At 40.3% G+C, this 21187-nt stretch overlaps 1 protein-coding gene across 3 annotated transcripts in view; it reads left to right on the forward strand.

Annotated features, from left to right (window-relative positions):
• Positions 1 to 21187, forward strand: part of Mlf (myeloid leukemia factor) — a 185822-nt gene that overhangs the window by 149377 nt on the left and 15258 nt on the right. Inside the window, exon 7 of one of the 3 annotated variants that reach the window (XM_067136408.2) lies at positions 16919 to 16979. The exons of the other annotated variants lie outside the window; for them this stretch is intronic. Within the exon in view, the coding sequence (XP_066992509.1) occupies positions 16919 to 16937 (19 nt within the window). The 3' untranslated portion in view covers positions 16938 to 16979. The remainder of the gene's footprint in view (positions 1 to 16918; positions 16980 to 21187) is intronic. 3 annotated transcript variants of the gene reach the window in all.

Consider the following 21187-nt stretch of genomic DNA (forward strand, 5'->3'; position numbering starts at 1 on the left):
TATTTAGTTTATTTTCCGGGTTGAACCATGTTGTTTTCTGTACATTATTTACAGTTTGCCGACGTTTCAAATACACTGCAGTATTCTTTGTCAAGGCGACAGAAATACCCCTACTCGATCAGAGGTAATCAGTCTCCCGGATTGAGTTGGGGTATTTCTGTCACCTTGACAAAGAATACTGCAATTTATTCGAAATGTCAGCAAACAGTACGTAATGTACAGAAAACACGGTTCAACCCGGAGAACAACCAAACCAAATAATTCTACACACCGTGGAAGCTTCACCTCTTAAGTGTTAAGTGTTTGCCCAGTTGTACTTTATCTTAAAACATTGATCACCACACCTACCTTATCATAGTTAAAAAGCAATGTGATACAGGAATGTTATAAAAGTAGTACCATGCAATTCATAAGAGAGTTATGAGGGGGTTAAAAAAAAAGTAGAGTTCACCTTGCGGTTAGGGTTGCGCAGCTGTGAACTTGCATTCACGGGATAGTAGGTTCGAACCACACTGTCGGCAGTCCTGAAGATAGTTTTCTGTTGTAACACCTATCTGTGTCTGTGCAATGTAAAGCAAATTGTAAAAATGTTTAAAGTGAGTTTAAAAAATGTTTGGAAAGTGATAAAACAAAAATATAAACAGTCTATGGGCTGGGTTTAAAGCAAAGGCGAGCATAATTCAACTCGAGCAGTGTTCCAACTCAGGCAGGTAAACAAGCAATGTGCACTCTTCAGGAAGTAGAGCTTAGCAGATGCTTGCACAGCTCTCTGTTACATCTAATGAAGGGGTGCATATTTAAACCTTTAACAGTTTATTGTGCCTAATGTCTCGTTCTTTTAAGTTTGTTAGATTTCACCACGGGAATACCAGCGCCTGTGATGAGTTGCACTATGTGAGGAACATCATGGGTCTGCATTGCTTGTGAGTAGTATACCCTTATATGGGAAACCCCACAGGTTTTTGTTACCTGTGGGTGGTGCCATTGTATGTGGCATACCATGGGTCTACATCACTTGTGATTAGTACCACTTAGTTCTGTGTTACCAGTGATTGGTACCTTTATGAGGGGCCATTGACCTGGATTTTGGATCCCTTTAGATGAGTATCATCCCAGTAATGAAGGCATTGTTAATTAGATCCACTGATTATTTTAATCATCTGTTTTTAGATTCTGGTCAGTGTGGATACATTTCGAGGTTTTAATTTTCATTTCGTTCATCTAGTACAATTAGGGGTCATTGACCTAGGTGTTAGGTGCTTTTAAACAACAACAATCATCATAATCAATTGATTATGGTGAAAAATATTTTGAAGACAAACTCCTTGTGCTAAGTAAATATGTCTAATTATATTCATTTCATTAGGTTATGTGTAGGAAACAAAATTATTTTAGCATATGGTAACTAAATACTCTTAAGTGCAAACTTTCTTCCTTACAAATGGAGTTGTCTAAATACTTTGTCACTCTAGAATGGCTAGATGACCTGACTACAAGCCAAGATGAATTCATTGCAGTCGCTTAAGTGCGGCCAGTATCCAGTATTCGGGAGATATTAGGTTCAAACCCCACTGTCGGCAGCCCTGAAAATGGTTTTCCGTGGTTTCCCATTTTCACACCAGGCAAATGCTGAGGCTGTACCTTAATTAAGATCACGGCCGATTCCTTCCCACTCCTAGCCCTTTCCTGTTCCATCGTTGCCATAAGACCTATCTGTGTCGGTGCGACGTAAAGCAACTAGCAAAAAAAAAAAAAGAATTCATAATACCAATATAAGAATACCAATTAAAGATGAATTCAAGCATGCATCTGAGGATAACCTGATGTTGTCCAGACTGATGTGGAAAACTCCAACTGAGAAACCAATGATTTAATGTTGTATAGAAGAGTTTCCATTCTTGGTTTGTTAAGAAGGAATTGGTGCATATTTATTGTAGTTGCATGAATCTGATACATTTTTGTGTGTAATATCACTTCTTGATGTAAACAAATGTGGAACTAATGGATAGTAGCCATAAGTTGAGCTCCTGGTGTAAACTCTTTAACACTAGAATGGCGAGCAGTCATTTTGTCCGTTGGCCAATTTCGAGGTATTTCCATTCTCGTACTTTCTTAAGCACAAGGCTGTGCTTTTGTGATTTAATCTTTTAGTGTTATGTACATTCACACCAAACACAGATATTGTCCGTCGTATCTAGGAAGGCCATAAGTAATGACCGCTTCACTTCCTTGATATGGAGAGTTCTATTCTGCTCGCTGCTTCCTTCCTGTGATATATTTACAAGTGGTGTTATAGGGGCGTATGATGCAACTAAATATTATGCCTCTAGCTGTGGTCGCGAGTGGACGACTTAGTGCCTGTATCTCGCGTATTAAAGCTCGGTGGCAAAAACTTAGTCCTGTTCAATTACTAGCAGAACGTGAAAAGCTAGAACAAGACGAATCGGGTGACGAAGATACATTATCAGATATAGACGCAATGAGTGACGAGGATTTTATTCCTGAACAGCGTGGTAATATGTTCGATAGTGATTCGGCTAATGAAAATATGCTCACAGTGGACTTCGTACTTACAATATATGCAGTTACTCCTTCAACAAGCCGTGTTCAATCTCGCAGCAGAGGACGATCTTAGTGGCCCGCCACCGGTGTGAAGAGGAAGGAGGTGAGGTGGGAGAGGTTATGAACTAGTGAATTCTCCTTCGTTTGCACCAGGTGATCGGTTGCGTGTTAAGAATGGAACAACTATTTAGACTGACAGTAGTGGGAACCCCCCTGGAAGGATGGCTGCTCAGAATGTACTGAAGTAGGCAGCAGCAGTGTAACCTAGGGACCAATATCAAGGTTAGTGCCTGGTGTTTATTCATTGACACATGTTGAAGCCTGTAAAGATGTGCACAGAGACCGAAGCTCGTAGACAGACAATGGATAAAAATTGGTCTACACTGACTTAGCATATGTCGGGATAGTCACCTAATAGCGTGTGGGGCCTTCGCTGGCCCTGCGAACTGCAGTGAGACGCCGTGGAAGTGAGTGAGTCGACAACTCCCTGGTAGTCCTCTGGACGCAGCTGACGCCAAATCTTTTGCAGAGCGGCCGCCAATGCTGGTCTGTTACATACTATCCACTTCATATCCGTATCGACTATAAGATCCAATTAATTGAAGGAACAAGAATCCACCTGATCGATACTTTCACTTTTATTTAGCCTTAGGCTATTTCAATAGACATTAGATTAAAAGTTCAGAACATGTTTCGAATGCGTTGCATTCATCATCAGCTGCTTGCATTTGGCAAAAGTAAAAATTAGCTAAAAACAGTCTCACAATTTTCTTAAAACCTTAAAAACAAGTGTTAGTAGTGCGTGTGTGAATGGATGGGGGGGGGGGAAGAGGGGGGGGATGCATTGAAGGCGTTTGTTAGTTAAACTAAGACTTATTATTAAAAATCTTAATATTAAAAACACTGATGGACTAAAATACAATTCACTATGAGTCTTGTGAATTTTCCATGAGTTCGTTGATTACTGAAGGACTTGTATGCACTGTGAAGTATTTCTGTTGAGCTATTAGTAAAAAGTTTCCTTGAGAAGGCATCCGGTGTTTTCACGTCTCTTATCTCCTGTTGAGTGGAGAGGTGTGGCTTGTTCCGAATATGAAGTTTGCTAATTTGTAGTTTGTATGAAAACAGTTGGATCGTCTGTATCACGATCTGTAACTGGCAGGAAAAATGCGGCTGTTAGTTGGAGTTTGAAAGACGTAACGGATAATAAGTCTTTAAATGTAGGAAAGTATAAAAGTATGAACTTACCCTTGTCTTGCGTGTTAGTTTAACTTCCCGTGCTGCGGGAGTGGGTTTAATCCGGCTGCCTTCAGCCTTGTATTGTAACTGTGTGCTGTAGTTCGTGAGTTAGCCTGGTTAGGAGGGAGGGGAAATGCGGACGCGTCGTCATTTGCTATATCGGGCGGGGAGGAGGTTACTGCTTGTGACGTATCGGCCTTGTGATTGCTTGAAGTATGCGCTGGGCGTGTTTGCTTCCTTCGTAATAACTCAATGTATCTCAGTATGCATTCAAATAAGGGGTTCCTCTGTTCGTTTACTTCATTCAAATTCTTGTCCTTATTAAATGACTTGTCTAGAAGGATATGAATATTTTCCAGACTGTTCATTAACCTTCCCTTGTTTAGCGTATTGAGAATTACTAGGTCTTGTTTAATGTCTGTGAATCTATGGCCTGTTTCACTCATGTGTACTCCCATTGCTGAGAATCTTTTATGTTTCTCCGCGTTGACGTGTTCTAAGTACCTTATTGTGAAGTTACGTCCGGATTGCTCTATGTATGTGGCCTTGCACTGATTGCATGTCAGTTTATAAACACCTGAATCCTGGAACCGCTCCTCGCTATTTTGATTGACCATATTGTGGTTGAAAAATTTTTGTCTTGTATTGTTAGTCGTCGAGAACGCTATTTTTATGTCATGCTTCTTGAATAAATTGGTAATTGCATAAATGTTGGGATTGTTAAAGGTGAACCTTACGTACTTTTTTGTTTGCTCTGATTGTTTTGTTAAGTTTGTTTGTAGTTTATGCTTGCGTTTGGCAATTAATCCGTTAATGGTTTTTAAGTTAAAACCATTAATAAGGGCCTGCTGTCGAATGAAGGCTAATTCTTTATTTCTCTCTTTGTTGTTTAACGGGATTTCAAAAGCTCTGTTGATAAAACTGTGATACGCTGATTTTTTGTGTGAATCGGGGTGTAGGGAGTTACTATGAATGGTTGTTGGGGTGAATGTAGGTTTTCTATAAATACTAAAGTGAAATTCGTTGTCTTTTTTAGTTGTGGTCACGTCTAAAAAATTAATCGAACCATTTTCTTCTTCTTCGACCGTAAACTGTATATTAGGGTCTAAGGTGTTCAACATGTGTAAAATGCTAGAACTGTCATTATGATCCTTGTCAATTATGGCGTACGTATCATCAACGTAGCGTACCCATAAATCAAGTCCTTGGATATGGTCTATAATGTAGGAATGTTCCAAGTAATCCAAGTAAATGTTTGCTAGTATGCCCGAGGCTGGAGCGCCCATGGGGAGGCCATCCTGCCGATAAATCTTACCGTTAAACATAAAATAGTTCTGACTAAGGACGAATTCAAGGATAACCATAAATTCTTCTATTTCGGGTATGCTTACCTTTTTGTGTTCTAATAGGTTGGTTTTTATGATTTTAATAGCCTTCTCTATGGGGTCTTTCAAACTCCAACTAACAGCCGCATTTTTCCTGCCAGTTACAGATCGTGATACAGACGATCCAACTGTTTTCATACAAACTACAAATTAGCAAACTTCATATTCGGAACAAGCCACACCTCTCCACTCAACAGGAGATAAGAGACGTGAAAACACCGGATGCCTTCTCAAGGAAACTTTTTACTAATAGCTCAACAGAAATACTTCACAGTGCATACAAGTCCTTCAGTAATCAACGAACTCATGGAAAATTCACAAGACTCATAGTGAATTGTATTTTAGTCCATCAGTGTTTTTAATATTAAGATTTTTAATAATAAGTCTTAGTTTAACTAACAAACGCCTTCAATGCATCCCCCCCCCTCTTCCCCCCCATCCATTCACACACGCACTACTAACACTTGTTTTTAAGGTTTTAAGAAAATTGTGAGACTGTTTTTAGCTAATTTTTACTTTTGCCAAATGCAAGCAGCTGATGATGAATGCAACGCATTCGAAACATGTTCTGAACTTTTAATCTAATGTCTATTGAAATAGCCTAAGGCTAAATAAAAGTGAAAGTATCGATCAGGTGGATTCTTGTTCCTTCAATTAATTGAATGCTGGTCTGTTCGTGGCTGCAGAATCCATTGCACGGAGCCTGCATTCCAGGACATCCCAGATATGCTCGATAGGGTTCATATCGAGGCTCCTGGGTGGCCATGGCAGTCGTTGGACCTCCGTTGTATGTTCCTGGAACCATTCCCGAGCGACATGGGAACGATGTGGTGGCGCGTTATCTTGAAACACTACAGAACCGTCTGGGCGCTGGAAGGCCAAAATGGGTGGAGATGTCTCCGAGCAGCTCAGCATACCGCGTACCATTCAAAGTCTCTTCCAGAACAACCAGGGGGCCCATTCCATACCAGGAAAATGCACCCCAGGCCATAAGAGACACCAGCACCCTGGACCACACCTTCGAGGCAGGCAGGATCCATTGTTTATGTGGTCTGCGCCATACACGGTGCCTCCCATCGGCGTGGTGCAGTTGAAATCATGATTCGTCCGACCATATCACGTTACGCCATTGTTCCAGTGTCCATCCCTGGTGACCAGCGACAAATGCGCATCGTGCCTGATGACGTTGGGTTAACAGTGGCACCCGTGTGCAGCGCTGGCTTCCATACCCCATAGGACCCATGTTCCTATGGATTGTCCACTGGGAGACATGTCTAGCATGGCCTGTGATGAATTGAGCCATGATTTGTTGCATGGTTGCCCTCCTGTCGCTATTCAAATCCGTCTCAGATGTCACGGTCATCGAGGGTGGCTGAACGGCCGGTCGTTCGTCTGTGACAGTGACACCCGCATTCAACCATTCATGATACACCCTGGACACGGTTGATCGTGTGAAGCCGAATTCCCGCACCACTTCCGAAATCGCACTTCCCATCCGTCGGGCACCGACCACCATACCCCGTTCAGTGTCAGCTCACGGCAATGTTCCATGTTACACCTGTCACATGCACAGCCACTGCTCACAAGGTCTCCTATACAACTGCCGCTGGCACAGGGGGCGTGTGGTGCGCAGACAACACACCTGCGCATCAGTGCTCCGCTATCCCACGACATTTGCTCAGTCAGTGTAGTACTTTTGAATAATTAGGTGCTTTTTTTTGCTTTGTTATACACTCGTGGAGCTTATAAACTCGCTAGTCTAGTCGTAAATCATATGTGGTCTTCTTTATGGGGTCCCTCTGTTTTCACTAACACTATGGCAAGAAACAGGTTCAAAGAAATACTAAAGTATTTGCGCTTTGATCTCTGTAAAACTAGATCCACTTGTTAGCAAACAGATAAATTTGCTTTGGCATCTGCTATTTGGAATAGATTTATTGAAAATTGTTACAGGTGCTATAAACCAGGAGCGAATGTTACAGCCTTAGCAAAGCTCGGTACAGTATCACGCTATAAGTGCATGGCCAACAAGCCAGACACATTTGGCGTGAAATTCTGGCTACTGGTAGACGTTGATTCTAAGTATGTGTGCAATGGGTTTCCTTATCTTGGGAAAGATGGAATTCACCCTGCCAATGAGTCACTGGCTGAAAATGTTATCATGAAACTTACGGACCGGTACCTCATGAAAGGACGTAATGTGACAATTGATAACTCCTTTACATAGGTAAAGTTGTCCGAGAGACTGAAAGAGAAGAAAACTGGTATTTTTGGAACAATCAATTGAGTGAGGAAAGAAATACTGGAGTCAATAAAAGCATTATGTATGAATCTGTACGAGACTGTTGTATGTCGAGGAAAAGTGAATGTGCTTCTGCTAAGCATTCTACACCCAAGCGTTCAAGTCAGTTAAGATAACAAGAAGCTCCCTAGTACTACTGAATTTTATAATGGAACTAAGTGTGTTGTGGATGTAGCTGGATGCCGAAGATGCATGTACTTTACAACATACTTGATCTAGCAGCAATAAATTTATGGATAGTCTACAAGAAGTTACAGGTCAGAGAATCTCTCGACATCATTATATTCTTGAAGTAATAAAAGAGCTAAGATAAGATTTTGTGAAGACAAGATCCCGGCACATTGAACTCGCTACACTTCAGCCTGAGCCTCACTCGGGTCCAATGTGCCAGTCGTAAGAGACGACAGTGTCAAGTGAACAGAACGAAACCTCGTGACAAGTGTTCTTTGTGCAGCAAAGTAGTCTGTGGAAAATGTTCTTGTAAGGTAATCACTTGCATAAATTGCTTGTCAAGTGCCTGGATAGGCTTATCAACAAATACTGTAATTTTTATCGTAAGTTTTCACAAAGGCATTCAGTAGCAAGTCCGCAAAAATGTTTCATTGTTACCTATTAGAAGTGAGAGGATATGAACAATTATTAATATTTAACGATGGATTGATTTGTATACTATACATCCCATTGGTTAACTAGGTTGTTTAAAAATAAATTATTGAACACACACATTTCTCAGATCCTGAATGCTATAGAGCGTTCCAACCTTAAATTGCAGTACAGCGTAGATGGAGCGCGCTGTTGCGAAATCGACACGTGAACATCACGCTCGAGTGTGACTCAAACAGGGCGTCACAATTCCACATTTTTAGTTTGTAATTTTGTAATTTTAAGTTCATTCATATATTAATATTTGTATGATGGTAAAATAAATACAACATACCTTAATCACTGGCGTTGCTCTCGCACTTTGGACGTACACCTTCTAACATTTCTGCAAGGCCTGATGTTCCCGCTTTGGATGAAACTGGTTCGGGAGGTGAACTTGAGGATGATCTGGACGATGAAGAAAGTCGTATTAAAAACTTTTCATCGTCCTGTAATTCGTCTGCTTTCCACAAAACTCTTTCATTTTTCTTTAATTCGTTCACATAATTTGCCCAATTGTCATATGTTTTTATGGCATAAACATTTTAGTTCAGCATTTGGAACAAAACCATGTTCATTACCCATGGACTAAAGCAGATCACGGTCCTCGGCTTTTCGGTGGCCTAAGTCCTGAACTCACCCCTTCAAAAGCGGCCTGCCGTGCACTTTTCACTGTCGTATCCTTCCATTCTCTTGTCACTGTCTGCCCAATATTTACCCACGATTCATCTGTGTAAATTATAGCTTTATTTTGTACCCTCAAACGTTTTATCTCCCTGAGATATCTGTGCCTCCAATGAATAATTTCATCGGTTTCAGTGAAAGCTGCTTTATTACCCCGTCTTAAATAACAGAAGCCTATATCACGTTAGAAGCGATATCACGTAAGAAGCGATACAACGTAGTTTTGGAAAATCGTGGCAAAATCTTCTCCATTTACGCGACTCAAAATCACGTTCAATGTCGGTGGTATGTTAGCAAATAAAAAAAGAGTGAACCGCCCAACGCATCCACTTCTAACAATTTCATCATATTTAATTTTTCTGTCCTCCCTCTCTTTTTTTTTTTACCCGAGAGTTCGCAAAGGACCATGTGTGTGTTCCTTCCTTATAGCATAGATTGTTCTTTCGGAACAACCTGTAGCTTTAGCTGTTTCACTGATTGCGCTGCTCATATTCATAGTCTTTAAAAAATAATCCAGGACACTCATTATAATATTGCGTTCTTTTCTCCTGAGTTTACCTACTGAACGTTTCTTTTTAATTTGGCGATCCATTATACATCCTTCTGCACTTTTTCTTCGAACTAAGAACTATACATACGAGCACGAACTGACAATTACACATACTACACAAACACAATCCACTTGTCCTCAAGAACTATACATTTATCACTGATCTTGCCCGGCTCCATGGCTAAATGGTTAGCGTGCTGGCCTTTGGTCCAGAAGGCCCCGGGTTCGATTCCCGGCCGGGTCGGGGATTTTAACCTTCATTGGTTAATTCCAATGGCTCTGGGGCTGGGTGTGTGTGTGTGCCGTCTTCAGCATTAGAATTCATCAGAGGTAGGGACCCCATTCTTTTAAACGCGCAGGTCGCCTATGCGGCGTCAACACTGGAAAGACCTGCACTCGGCCTCTTCGGAGGCCACATGCCATTAAATATTATATATATCACTGATCTTTATTTAATCAATCTTATAACACTGATTAAATGTACACTACTGCACACGGCTGCCAGTATATTTAAAAGCTCAGCCAGCCGAGTCACTCGTGAAACATGAACAAACGAGACTTTCTCCCTGTCATAAATTAAGAGATAACGAGATAGGGACTTGAGGTATGCTTTAAAAATAACTTCCATATTCGAAGAGCGTTTGCTTTAACCACGCCATGATCCTTGTGCACATTTTCTTCGAAATTAGATCCCCACGCACGAGCACAAACTCACGAACCACACACACGAAATACACTTTCCCTCAAGAATTGTACATATGTCACTGATATGTATTTAATCACTATTATACATACTACTGATGAAATGAGCACTGCACTGCACTGCATTACGACTGTCTGGAAATGTTAAAAGCCCATGTTTGGGAGATCACTACCGGTACTTCAGCCAGACAGGCACCCGAGTCACGCGCGAAACCAAAATTCAAGGAGATATTCTTCCTGTCACAAATTAATAACTAAGCAAGATAGGAACTTCGGGATTGTTTTAAAAATAACTTCCATATCTGAAGACCATTTGCCTTGCTTTGACCCCCCATGCAAATTCAATAGGAAAGACGCTGGCCAGCGACTGACTTTTTCGTGCCTACACATAAAATTCTCTGAACATGACTGAAAATAAACGCATATACTGCATTTTGTTATCATTTAAATTTAAAAATAAATTTATCTACATCGAGCTGAAATGTTTCTTGACCAGCAATGAAAAAATTAGGAAAATAAAAATATAAAATAGGAGTTATGGCATGATAAGTTCTATGCAATGAAGATTTTACATTTGGCGAAACTTTCCATTATATTACCATTTTCACACTAAATTATATTTTTACTTTTTTTTTTTTTTGTTAACGGCATCAAATGCCCCTTGAAATTCTGTACATAACACGATATTCACCCATTTTAACTGATAACATTCTGATTCACGGATATTTGGCAAACCCGCTGCATTAGAGTAGGACAGCGCTACCCACAAAACATGGGAGAAGGAAAGAGGCGGAATTATCCCATTACTGCTGTACTGCAATTTAAGGTTGGAACGCTCTATAGATATGTCGGTAAGCTGCACTGGTCAAAATAACCGCCTGCGGCCTTTATAGGTATGAGGGAAGTTCAGCCGTTCTAGTGTTAATAAACATACTAATACGGTAAATGAGTTTCGTGTTTAGTCACAGCAGATTTCTCGCGTTGATTGAATATACAATGTTACTTACGTTATTTTCTTTGTTCTGGTTATAATAAATACCCTGTATCTACCTTACAGCATGCCTTTGGCACAACTGACTGAACTGATGAACAGGTGGTGGAATTAACTTCTTATATAGGTTGTGATGCAAGCCTCATACACTCAAAGAAACTTGTTGGTTTCCATATTTTGAGGGTGTTGTTGGAGATATCCTGGTAGCTCACATTGCCTACGGTTGTATAACAAGGAGATTAATATGTAGATTAGTAACAAAAATACAACAAACATTTACATCAAAACAAAATGTTGCTAGAAATTTCATAATAATGAAAGAATAAACTACATTAAAACAAGAACAAATACTATTCATTAGTAGTACAACCTAATAATTAAAAGCAATAGCATAGAAATTCATGTAAAATTTACAGGAAACAACTGAAAATATTATCTTACCTGTAATGTAACACAATTACAAAGCAGTTGCTCAAAAGTTCACTTGAAGTGTATAGAATATAACTTGAAACATTCCATTGCAAGTAGTGTAGCGTAATAATTAAAAAACAATCGCTGACAACTAAAAATACACTGCTGTTTGTAGAAAGTGAAACACTCAGAAGCAATAGTCTGAAACACGCCAAAATCAGAGGACGTGTAGAACAGTGGAACCATAACAAGGGTTTTAAATTGCAGAGTGATGGCGTGCACATAGGCCCAGCAGTGCCCTTCTCTGTGTGACCGGCCAGGGCAGTGTTGCGCAACGCTCAGTCAATGTGGAGCCGTCATACGGAGTGAAAATGTGTACCTAAGTGCCACTATGCCTCGCCGACATCACAGGAGGGGGGGAAAAAAAATATCAGCATGTGAGCGCGTTCGAACGGGACAGAATGATAGGGCTCCGGAAGGTGGGTCTGTCGTTCCGTGACATTGCGGCTCGTACAGGGTACGCTGCTTCAACAGGGAGGCGTATGTGGAACCAGTGGAGAGAAGAGGGCCGTACACAGCACCGGCACGGTACTGGACGACACAATGTAACCACAGAGCGAGATCACAGCCATCTTGTCCGCTTGGCCGTAACGGGCAGAACAGCTTTGTCCACAGTGTTGGCTCGACGTTGGAGCACTGCAACGGGTGTGGGGATGTCCTGCATAGACGGTTCGACGCAGTCTTCTGACGGCTGGACTGGTAGCACGCATGCCATTGCGCTTGCTTCCATTGCCCAGCAACCACCAACACCGTAGACTGCAATGGGCACATGAACACAGACACTGGCGTGCTGAGTGGCAAAATGTAGTGTTTTCGGACGAGTCCCGCTTCAACTTGTCTACAGTGATGGCCGCTTACGCGTTAGATGCCAGCATGGTGAACGCCATCGAGCAGACTGTATTGTTGAGCTGCATAGCGGACAAACGCCAAGTGTGATGGTTTGTGGTGCAATTGCCTATAACATGCGATCTCGCCTCCTACATCTTGAGGGCAATCTGAACAGCTACCGCTACATCAGGGAGGTTTTACAGCCTGAGGAACTGCCCCTCCTGCAGGCCGTTCCAGACGTCATATTACAGCAGGACAATGTCCGGCCGCATGTGGCGAGGAATGTGCAAGCCTTCTTCGAAGAACGACGGATACCACTGCTTCCCTGGCCTGCCAGTTCGCCGGATGTGTCATCCATTGAACATGTCTGGGATATGGTCGGTCGGCACCTTGTTCGTTCAGGTCCTCCTGCAGCCACTGTTGATGATTTATGGACGTGCCTACAAACCGCGTGGCAGAGTATTCCCCAGCAGCACCTTCAGGCGGTCTTTGATTCCATGCCATGACGTCTAGCGGCTCTGATTGCAGCGCGTGGTGGCGCTACGCCGTACTGAATTTCCACGGTCACCGTGCATGTATATTTCTGTAATTGTTATCATTTGTGCCTTGTCATGTCCCTAATATGTGGAATAAATTGCATTGTGATCACAGCTCTCGGTCTTGGTGTTTCACTTTCTACAAACAGCAGTGTAATTTCAAAACCTAACACTTAAGATTTACAGTGGATTGAGCAGTCTTGAAGCATATTAAAATTTTGGCAAGAAGTTCTTTGATATTGTTGGAAGTAATGTACTTCTATTTTTCTTATTCATTGAACTATATATTTTTTTCTTTTCCCTTATTGATCTCTTGTCAATAATTCTCTTGTGTTCTGACCAGAAATTTTGCCCTTCTTACCAACTTGTCATTTGTTGTTGTCATCAGTCCATAGATTGGTTTGGTGCAGCCCTCCATGTCACCCTATCCTGTGCTAACCTTTTCATTTCTACATAACTTCATCCTGCATCTAATCTGTCATATTCCTACCTTGGTGTACCCTTGTAGTTTTCACTGCCCACACTTCCTTCAAAAACTAATTGAACGGGTACTGGGTGTCTTAAAACGTGTCCTGTCATTCTGTTTCTTCTGATTAAATTTTGCCAATTTGATTCAGTATCTCTTCATTTGTAATTTGATCTACCAGTCTCGCAATCAGCATTCTTCTGTAACACCACATTTCAAAAGCTTCTTTTAATCTTTCTTTCTGAGCTTCTTATAGTCCATGTTTCACTTCCATATAATGTCACACTCAAGACGAATGTCTTCAAGAAGTCTTTCTAATTCCTAAATCAGTGTTCAAAGTGAGCAGATTTATTTCTTAAGAAAAGGTCTTCCTTGCTTGTGCCTGTCTGCATTTTATATCTGCCTTCTGCCATCTTGATTTATTTTACTACCCAAATAACAATACTCATCTGCTTCTTTTAAGACTTCATTTCCTTATCTAATATTTCCTGCATCATCAGACTTCATTTAACTGCACTCCATTACTTTTGTTTTGGATTTATTTTGATCTTGTACTCCTATTCCAAGACTGTGTCCATACCATTCGGCAATTTCTCCAGATCTTCTGCAGACTCAGAATAACAATATCATCGTCAAATCTTTGTTATCAAACTTCAAACTGTACATTTCCTTCATTGAAATTGCAATGATTCAAACTTAACCTTCTAGACTGGCACTTACAGGATGCCAGTATTAACCTTTCTTATGGGACTATTTGAGCAAGCAAAATGGAGTTCTGAATAATGAACTGTATTACCTCAAGTGTTTTACTTGGAAAGCACCCATATTATACTGGGAAATTTGAATGTTTTCGGGGGATATATGACTAACTAGCAAATGTACCCGTGCTTCGCTACAGTACTCTACATTGTATACGGATATCGAAGTAAATTAGTGCACATAAAGTGAATAAGATTTTTAAATTGGGTTTGTCTTGGCTTTATCTGAGAATCAGTGTTGTGAAATCCAGAGACGTTTCCAATGAAAGTGTGATTTGCGGAATTGCGATGATAACGGCAAGTCCACTTGTTTACTGCAATTCACAACGAAGGTAATTTTCATTTAACGGCAGACCCCATTGCCTAGTGCGCGGCCAAAATCGATTTGGGGAGGTTTCATTATAATGGCAGACCCCAATTCCTACTTTCAGATAGATTACAGTTGAGGAACTTTTATTATATTTGCAAGGACCTTCCTTACTGCTAGTCAAGAGTGAGTTGCGTTCTTATCTTTATAATGTCAGACGCATTTTCTAATGCCAGTCAGCTTCCTGCCAGTCACTCAGAGTTGGTGAGATTCCATTATAATAGCAGGCCACTATGCCTATCGTCAGTCACATTTTAGATGGGTCCATTTGTTCATAATGGAAGACACCCTTGCCTACTGACAAACAGGATCGGGTAAAATAGTTTTGGAAAAAAAATGCACGCTCCCTAGAGTTCTGCTAGTCGAATCGAGAAGGGAATTATGCATTAAAATAGTGCACAAGAGATGGAGGACGACCCCATTCTTACTGCCTGTCAAAGTCGATGTGGGGAGGACTGAAAACAATACCAGAAGCCCTCCTTCTGACAGTCACTATCGATTTGCAATGTATTTAATACCAATGGCACACAAACCCTTTCTAGATTGCTACAAATCGACGTCAATGAAAGAATATAGTCGTCATACGGAAGTATAAGGATGTTAACCATCGTTTTCAGAATAACTGCTGCTAAACGGTACTTCAAATCGAAAAACGGATTGTACGATAAGACGCACATTCTGGCCATATTTGGGGTCATCAGCTACTCCCGTACAAGTTTCAAATTTCTGAGATTTCTCGTAGTGCCTCATTAATTCAAGTTTTTTTTTCATTTTTAAATATTTATATATACATCGCTCCAGCCCGACTTGCTGTTATATATATAGATGACGGATAAGCACGAGCACGTTGAAATGTGCAGACTTCCACTTCGAGATTCATATCTCCTAAACGATGCATGATATTAACAAATGGTTTGCGCCATCAGGCGCCCCATTTCTCTCTGCATGTTTGTTTCTGAACCATATCCTCGTATCTCCCATATTAAGGGGGTAAATTGAGTTCAAATTTTGAATAGGGTGAAATTTGGGTACACTTTTAATATTTTACATTACTTTTTGCCTACTTATGTATAAGCTAGAATCATGAAATTTGGTCCACATATGGCCCTTCATCGTGCCGATGTGTGCACCCAACCTGATGATCCTCTCATTCTTATAAGTGTGTCAAACAATGAGATATACTTGTAAAAATCACCAAATTGACGAACAATCCAGAAATACGGCCAAATTTAACGTATAAGGGAGAGAGATGCGACAAAATGTCACAGGACCAAAGTTGTAGATCACTCCGAATTGAAGGGACATTGTGCCATCTGTTTTGTGATACGACTTACCGTTTAGCCAAAAAATAGCTCAAAAGGAATGTCTGCACAGTCATTAAAATTGCCTCCATATTTCGATATCTTTGGGGGTAACAAGTGAAAAATTTGAACATCTTGTAATTGGAATTTTCCCGTCGGTTAGGGACCAAAAGCTATAATTTCACCAAATTAATTGTCTACCTCGTCTGACAGGTTGTGCCGCCATCTTGATTTGGGGGGACGGGGGATAAAAATGAGGAAATTCCAGAAAATTTTTAAGCCCACGAAACCTATAGGTCGTCATTTCGGATATATTATATGACTGCGTTCTTATGATGAGCCCAAAATTTTTAACCCCCCAGCGTGCCCCCTTCAGGGAATTTTGAGAATTTCCAATTTTTCTAGGGATCCTGAGGTCAACAGCTTCTCCCGTACCAAGTTTCAAATTTCTGAGATTTCTGGAAGTGCCTCATTAATTCACGTCTTTTTTCATTTGTAAATATTTATATATACATCGCTCCAGCCCAACTTGCTTTTATATATATAGATTTCCAGTTAAGCGCCAAGACTGTCGCTCGTATAACAATTTCCATCAGTTCCTTTTTCAACTGTCTACCATGGATTTATTGGATTCAAATAAACCTTCCGAGAAATTACAGTGCAATGGAATACTTTTAAGTGGGTTAGTCCCTTTGAGGTTGAGTTTCTACTTGGCAGTGAAGAACTGAATAACCACAAATAATTTCAAGTGGGTGTTGTTAAACATCCTTTCGCTGGGCACTGTGGTGTGAACAGTCTGTACAAGTCAAGGCATAAGTAAACGGACAGAGACATTCGCAACTTCTCGGATATTACTAGGTACTACACAGCAAATTCTTGGAGATTCTCAAGGCATGATTGGCTTTTAGTCTCTCACTGTTTTTATACATCTGTGTGGTTATGCTTTAGTGCCAGCTCGCAGAGCTTTTGGCTTAAATGCTTTGAATGAGCATCTAAGTATCATTCTTCGAAGGACAGCATTGCAATGATAAAACATAACAGAAACATGATCAGTACATTGGTATGATCTATACTTGTCATATATTAATTTATTTAGCTTTTGGTTGATTTGTTTTTGTACTTGTTGGTTTTCAGGTATGGCAGAAATTATTGATAAAAGGTTTGATATGTGGAATGACTGGTCCCCAAAATGGAAGTAAGTATCTGTAGACATAAAGACCCTTGGCTTACTGCTCTTTTTTCAGTAGCCTTGATATAACATTGTGGACGTTTCGGTAGCAGTCTGCCTAAGAGCATGAGAGAGGTGCATCACTGTTCGATCAACATAAAATCTGATATGAGTTCAGGTAGCTCTTATGAGGATTTAAACTAGAACCACTTTTAAATTACAAAATTATTTACCAGGAAGGCACTTGATATTCAAAATTGAGTGGTATCCTACAACCAATGAGTTTTGATATAGTTCTGATGTGATCCAAATATGCAGGTGAAGTTGGCAACTGGTTATACTGGTACTGTACCCCAAGAATTACGCAAAATGAACCAGAAGAGTTTCCTCCTGTATACTTTTGTTGGAATTGTGTAGAAAGAACCGCATGAATAAATGCGAAATATTGCTGTAGTCCTGCTCTGTTTTTTTAAGTGCCTTATTCAGTGCTCGGTATTTACTTTTGTAAATTGCTTATTTTGTTGTTTCCAAAATTTTATTCAAGGGATAACTTGTATTAGGGGTTTGGGGAGATGATGGTATTGTCATTGGTCATGTGGGAAAGTAAAAGCAGACTCTTGTTGTGTGTGCTTCCTTGCATAACAAATTCATGCCTGTGAAATTAATTCATTGGTCCAGCCACTGGATCGTCTGCCTTCTATGTTGTAATGAGGCTGTAATTACATTGGTCTCTCCTTTCCGCTCTTCTGCTTCCCTTCCAGGCATGACATATAGTTAACCGAGCACCTGCTTTATCGCACTTGTAACTACCACTGTATCATATCAAAACTGGCAATTTTGTGAACCCATTTCTTCTAAATATTTGTCAGTTATCTTTTTAATGACAATTTGGTGAAAACTGATATGTATATGCATTTCACCACTCTGTCTCCGTCTGTACGTTGCTGAATTCCTTTATTTGTTGTACGGTAGAAAATGCAAATACTATATCCATGATTTTTTTCAGACTTATATTAGTAAGTTAGGATTTCACTGGAGTTGTGTGGGGGGGGGGGGGGGAATACATTCCTTTCCAGGTGTTTTGCTTGTATCCACATTTTGTCTGAATAAGAAACTATGCACAATAATATTATTTTGGTCCATGAACAAACTTCCTTCTTTCAAGCACCAGTACACCACAGTTGGTAACTCAATGAATTTGCTGCAGTTTGATTCTGTTTTTTTTTCTTGCAACGTCAAGCCCATGTCAGTACATCTACCAGCATGTTACAGAACTCCTGCAGGACAAAATTCTGGCATCTTGGCATCTCTGAAAACTGCAAAGGTAGTTAGTGGGACATAAAATCAGTAACATCTTTTTCTGTGCTATCATCCCTCAAGTAAGGCATTCACCTTTCTGTACTTTGCGAGCAATCTTTGTTTCTTAAATCACTTTCACATATTTTCATGCTGTACTCTACTTTTATTATTCCCTTGATGCTGATGGTACCCCATCAAATGGTTCTCAGTTTGCCGGGTTATTTTTGTATTGACCCTGGTCTGTCATGTTGCAATGGGATTAATCACTCGCCATGAAATATCGTTCAGGGTAAAATGTAATGAATACTTCATGTACGAGGGGAGATAAAATATAAATGGGATTTTATTTTTTATTTAAATTCATTTATTGAAACATCACAAGACAATTACAATTTATTTTTCCACATAGTTTCCTGCTTTGGAAATGCATTTGTCCCAGCGTATGGGCAGCTTTTTGATGCCTTCATCGTAAAAAGAACAGGGTCATATCACCAGCCAGTTGCGCACGATGTTTTCCACACTCTCGTCATCTTCAAATCGTTGCCCTCCTAGAGCTTCTTTAAGTGGTCTGAACAAATGGAAATCGCAGGGTGGTAAGTCCTGGCTGAAAGTATGTTAAAGTGTAGTCCAGTGCATTTCCTTTAGCTTGGAGATGGTTAGGGCTGTAGTATGTGGCCGTGCATTGTCATGGAGGAGGATGACCTGTTGAATCGGTTCGTCTAGTCTTTTGCGGTGATATGCAACTCTCGCCTTGTTCAACAGTTCGCAGTAGTAAGCAGCACTTCGCTCATGCAAAAAATCAATTGGCAATAATGTCTTTATCGCACGAATGTTGTTGTCTGTAATGCTGGTCTGAGGATGGCGATCGTTTTTGCTCATTTTCCACACGTTCTCGTCCTTGAACATTTTATGCCAGGCAAACACACGCGTCCTTGACAATGTTTGATCACCAAACTATGCAGTCAATCTGTGGCAAATTTCCGCCGCTGTAACTCCTTCACGACCAAGAAATTTTATAATTATGCATTGCGCAGTGGAGCGGTGCACCTGTTGGTCCGACATCGTTAGTGTTGCTGGTGAAACAGCAGGAAATGTCTAACAGCACACTCTCCCCACTCCTAACGGTCCCTCCTAAACATAGCCGAAGCGCGGAGCCAGTCCTACCAACAGTTAATGTTCAGGAAAAAATCCTGTTTATATTTGATCGACTTTCGTATGAAGCAGAATGGTAGTCTTGCTCATACGAGTCGAGCTTTCAGAATATGTTGCAGAGGTGAAGTCTTGTTGGTTTCCAGTAAATGGTGCATATAGTGGTACCCCTTCCTAAGTAATTAGCCATTTGCCATGCATTTCCAGAGATGCCAACTACTATGGATTTTGTACGGATTCTAACATGTACTACGGCAGTAGTACTGACTATTACAGATTTTATGAATTCGATGGGTTAAAACTTTGCTATAGGCCTAACTCATTTTGTGCCCAAATGTATGTTATTTACCGTAACTTGTAAGGGGCATTTATGTTCATTATAAGAAATAAATGTAATTTTATGGTCCATATTGATAACATTATTTATAGATGTCATTATTGATTTAGTTAAGGCTGTTACACTAAACCAATTATTGTACATAGAATCAAAGTTAACACTACCGTAATTAATGCTAAGTATAGCACAGTTAAACGCAATTGAAATATATTATAACAAAAATATTGTAATAATACCTTATGGTAATATACTAGCACGATCAATAACAGACTAGAAATGCACAGTTTATTCGTATCCTGCTGTACCTCTTAACGCTCTTCTAAATGACCTTGTGGTTGGTATTCCTGTGGCGTCATCGGTAAACGATGATTCCATTCTCGGGCAGCAAATACAGAAAATGAGTTGTTATATGTGGCAGTTTAATGGTGAGGAATGGCGAGCAGGTTTGATGTTTTAGCCCTTGTATCTCTGTTTTGCACATTTGAAAAATAATGAAAACACGAAGAAAGGTAAGATGGGGAAGATGTAGTAAGAACTCTGTGGAGGAGAGACAGAGTATGATGATTACGACGAACTTGGAGTCGCGACCACTTTAGTTCTAGGAAAGATGACACGTGGTCATATTTTCTTCGATTGCATATATACCACACATATGCATTTAGAGCACGTTGTAGCCTTAGGGACATCAGCGGCCTCACATCATTGAAAACATCACAATTGTCTAAATGTGGCATTACAAGAGCTTCGATTAATTTATCTAAGTTTTATTGGAAATATATATTTATATAAAGAATTGTCCTCAATGAATAAAACAGTGAAATAAGCAGTGGTAATCAAATACAAGCAATAACACTTAAACGTACATACCTTGATGCAGAAGACTATACAGTTCACTGGTTGCCTCAAAGAAATTGTGCACTCTTGTCTTAATAGGAAATATACCTTTAGAAAAAGAAATTCAGTCACATCAATATGCCACTGTAGGTAGCTGTACTGTTGGTGTGAGGAGTGTAATTCGAAGTCCTGTTTTTAAATTCTCCATTTTCCCCATGAATGTGGAAGCTTAAGTTTCATAATGGTACGTTGCATAGAAGACTATTAAGACAGATCTTGAACAAATAATTACGGGACAGCAAAATTTGTTTACAACCTTCAACTGTGTGTGTGTGTGTGTGTGTGTGTGTGTGTGTGTGTGTGTGTGTGTGTGTGTGTGTGTGTGTGTGTGTGTGTGTGTGTGTGTGTGATCTTCACCAAACTCGTTCCCTGCATCTTTAATTCTTGTTCTTTTACATCTGGTTTAATACTGAGTGCCTGATTTTGTTTGATGTCTTATAGTGAAAGCCTATTTCTTTATTAAATAAGATTTTTAACTGTAAAAGCAAAGGAGAGTCCAGTGACGGACAAAAATGATTTGCCAAAGCAGCATTGCTGAAAGCGGTATATGGAAGAC

Source organism: Anabrus simplex, chromosome 1 (genome assembly GCF_040414725.1).
Source record: "Anabrus simplex isolate iqAnaSimp1 chromosome 1, ASM4041472v1, whole genome shotgun sequence".
Lineage (NCBI taxonomy): Eukaryota > Metazoa > Arthropoda > Insecta > Orthoptera > Tettigoniidae > Anabrus > Anabrus simplex.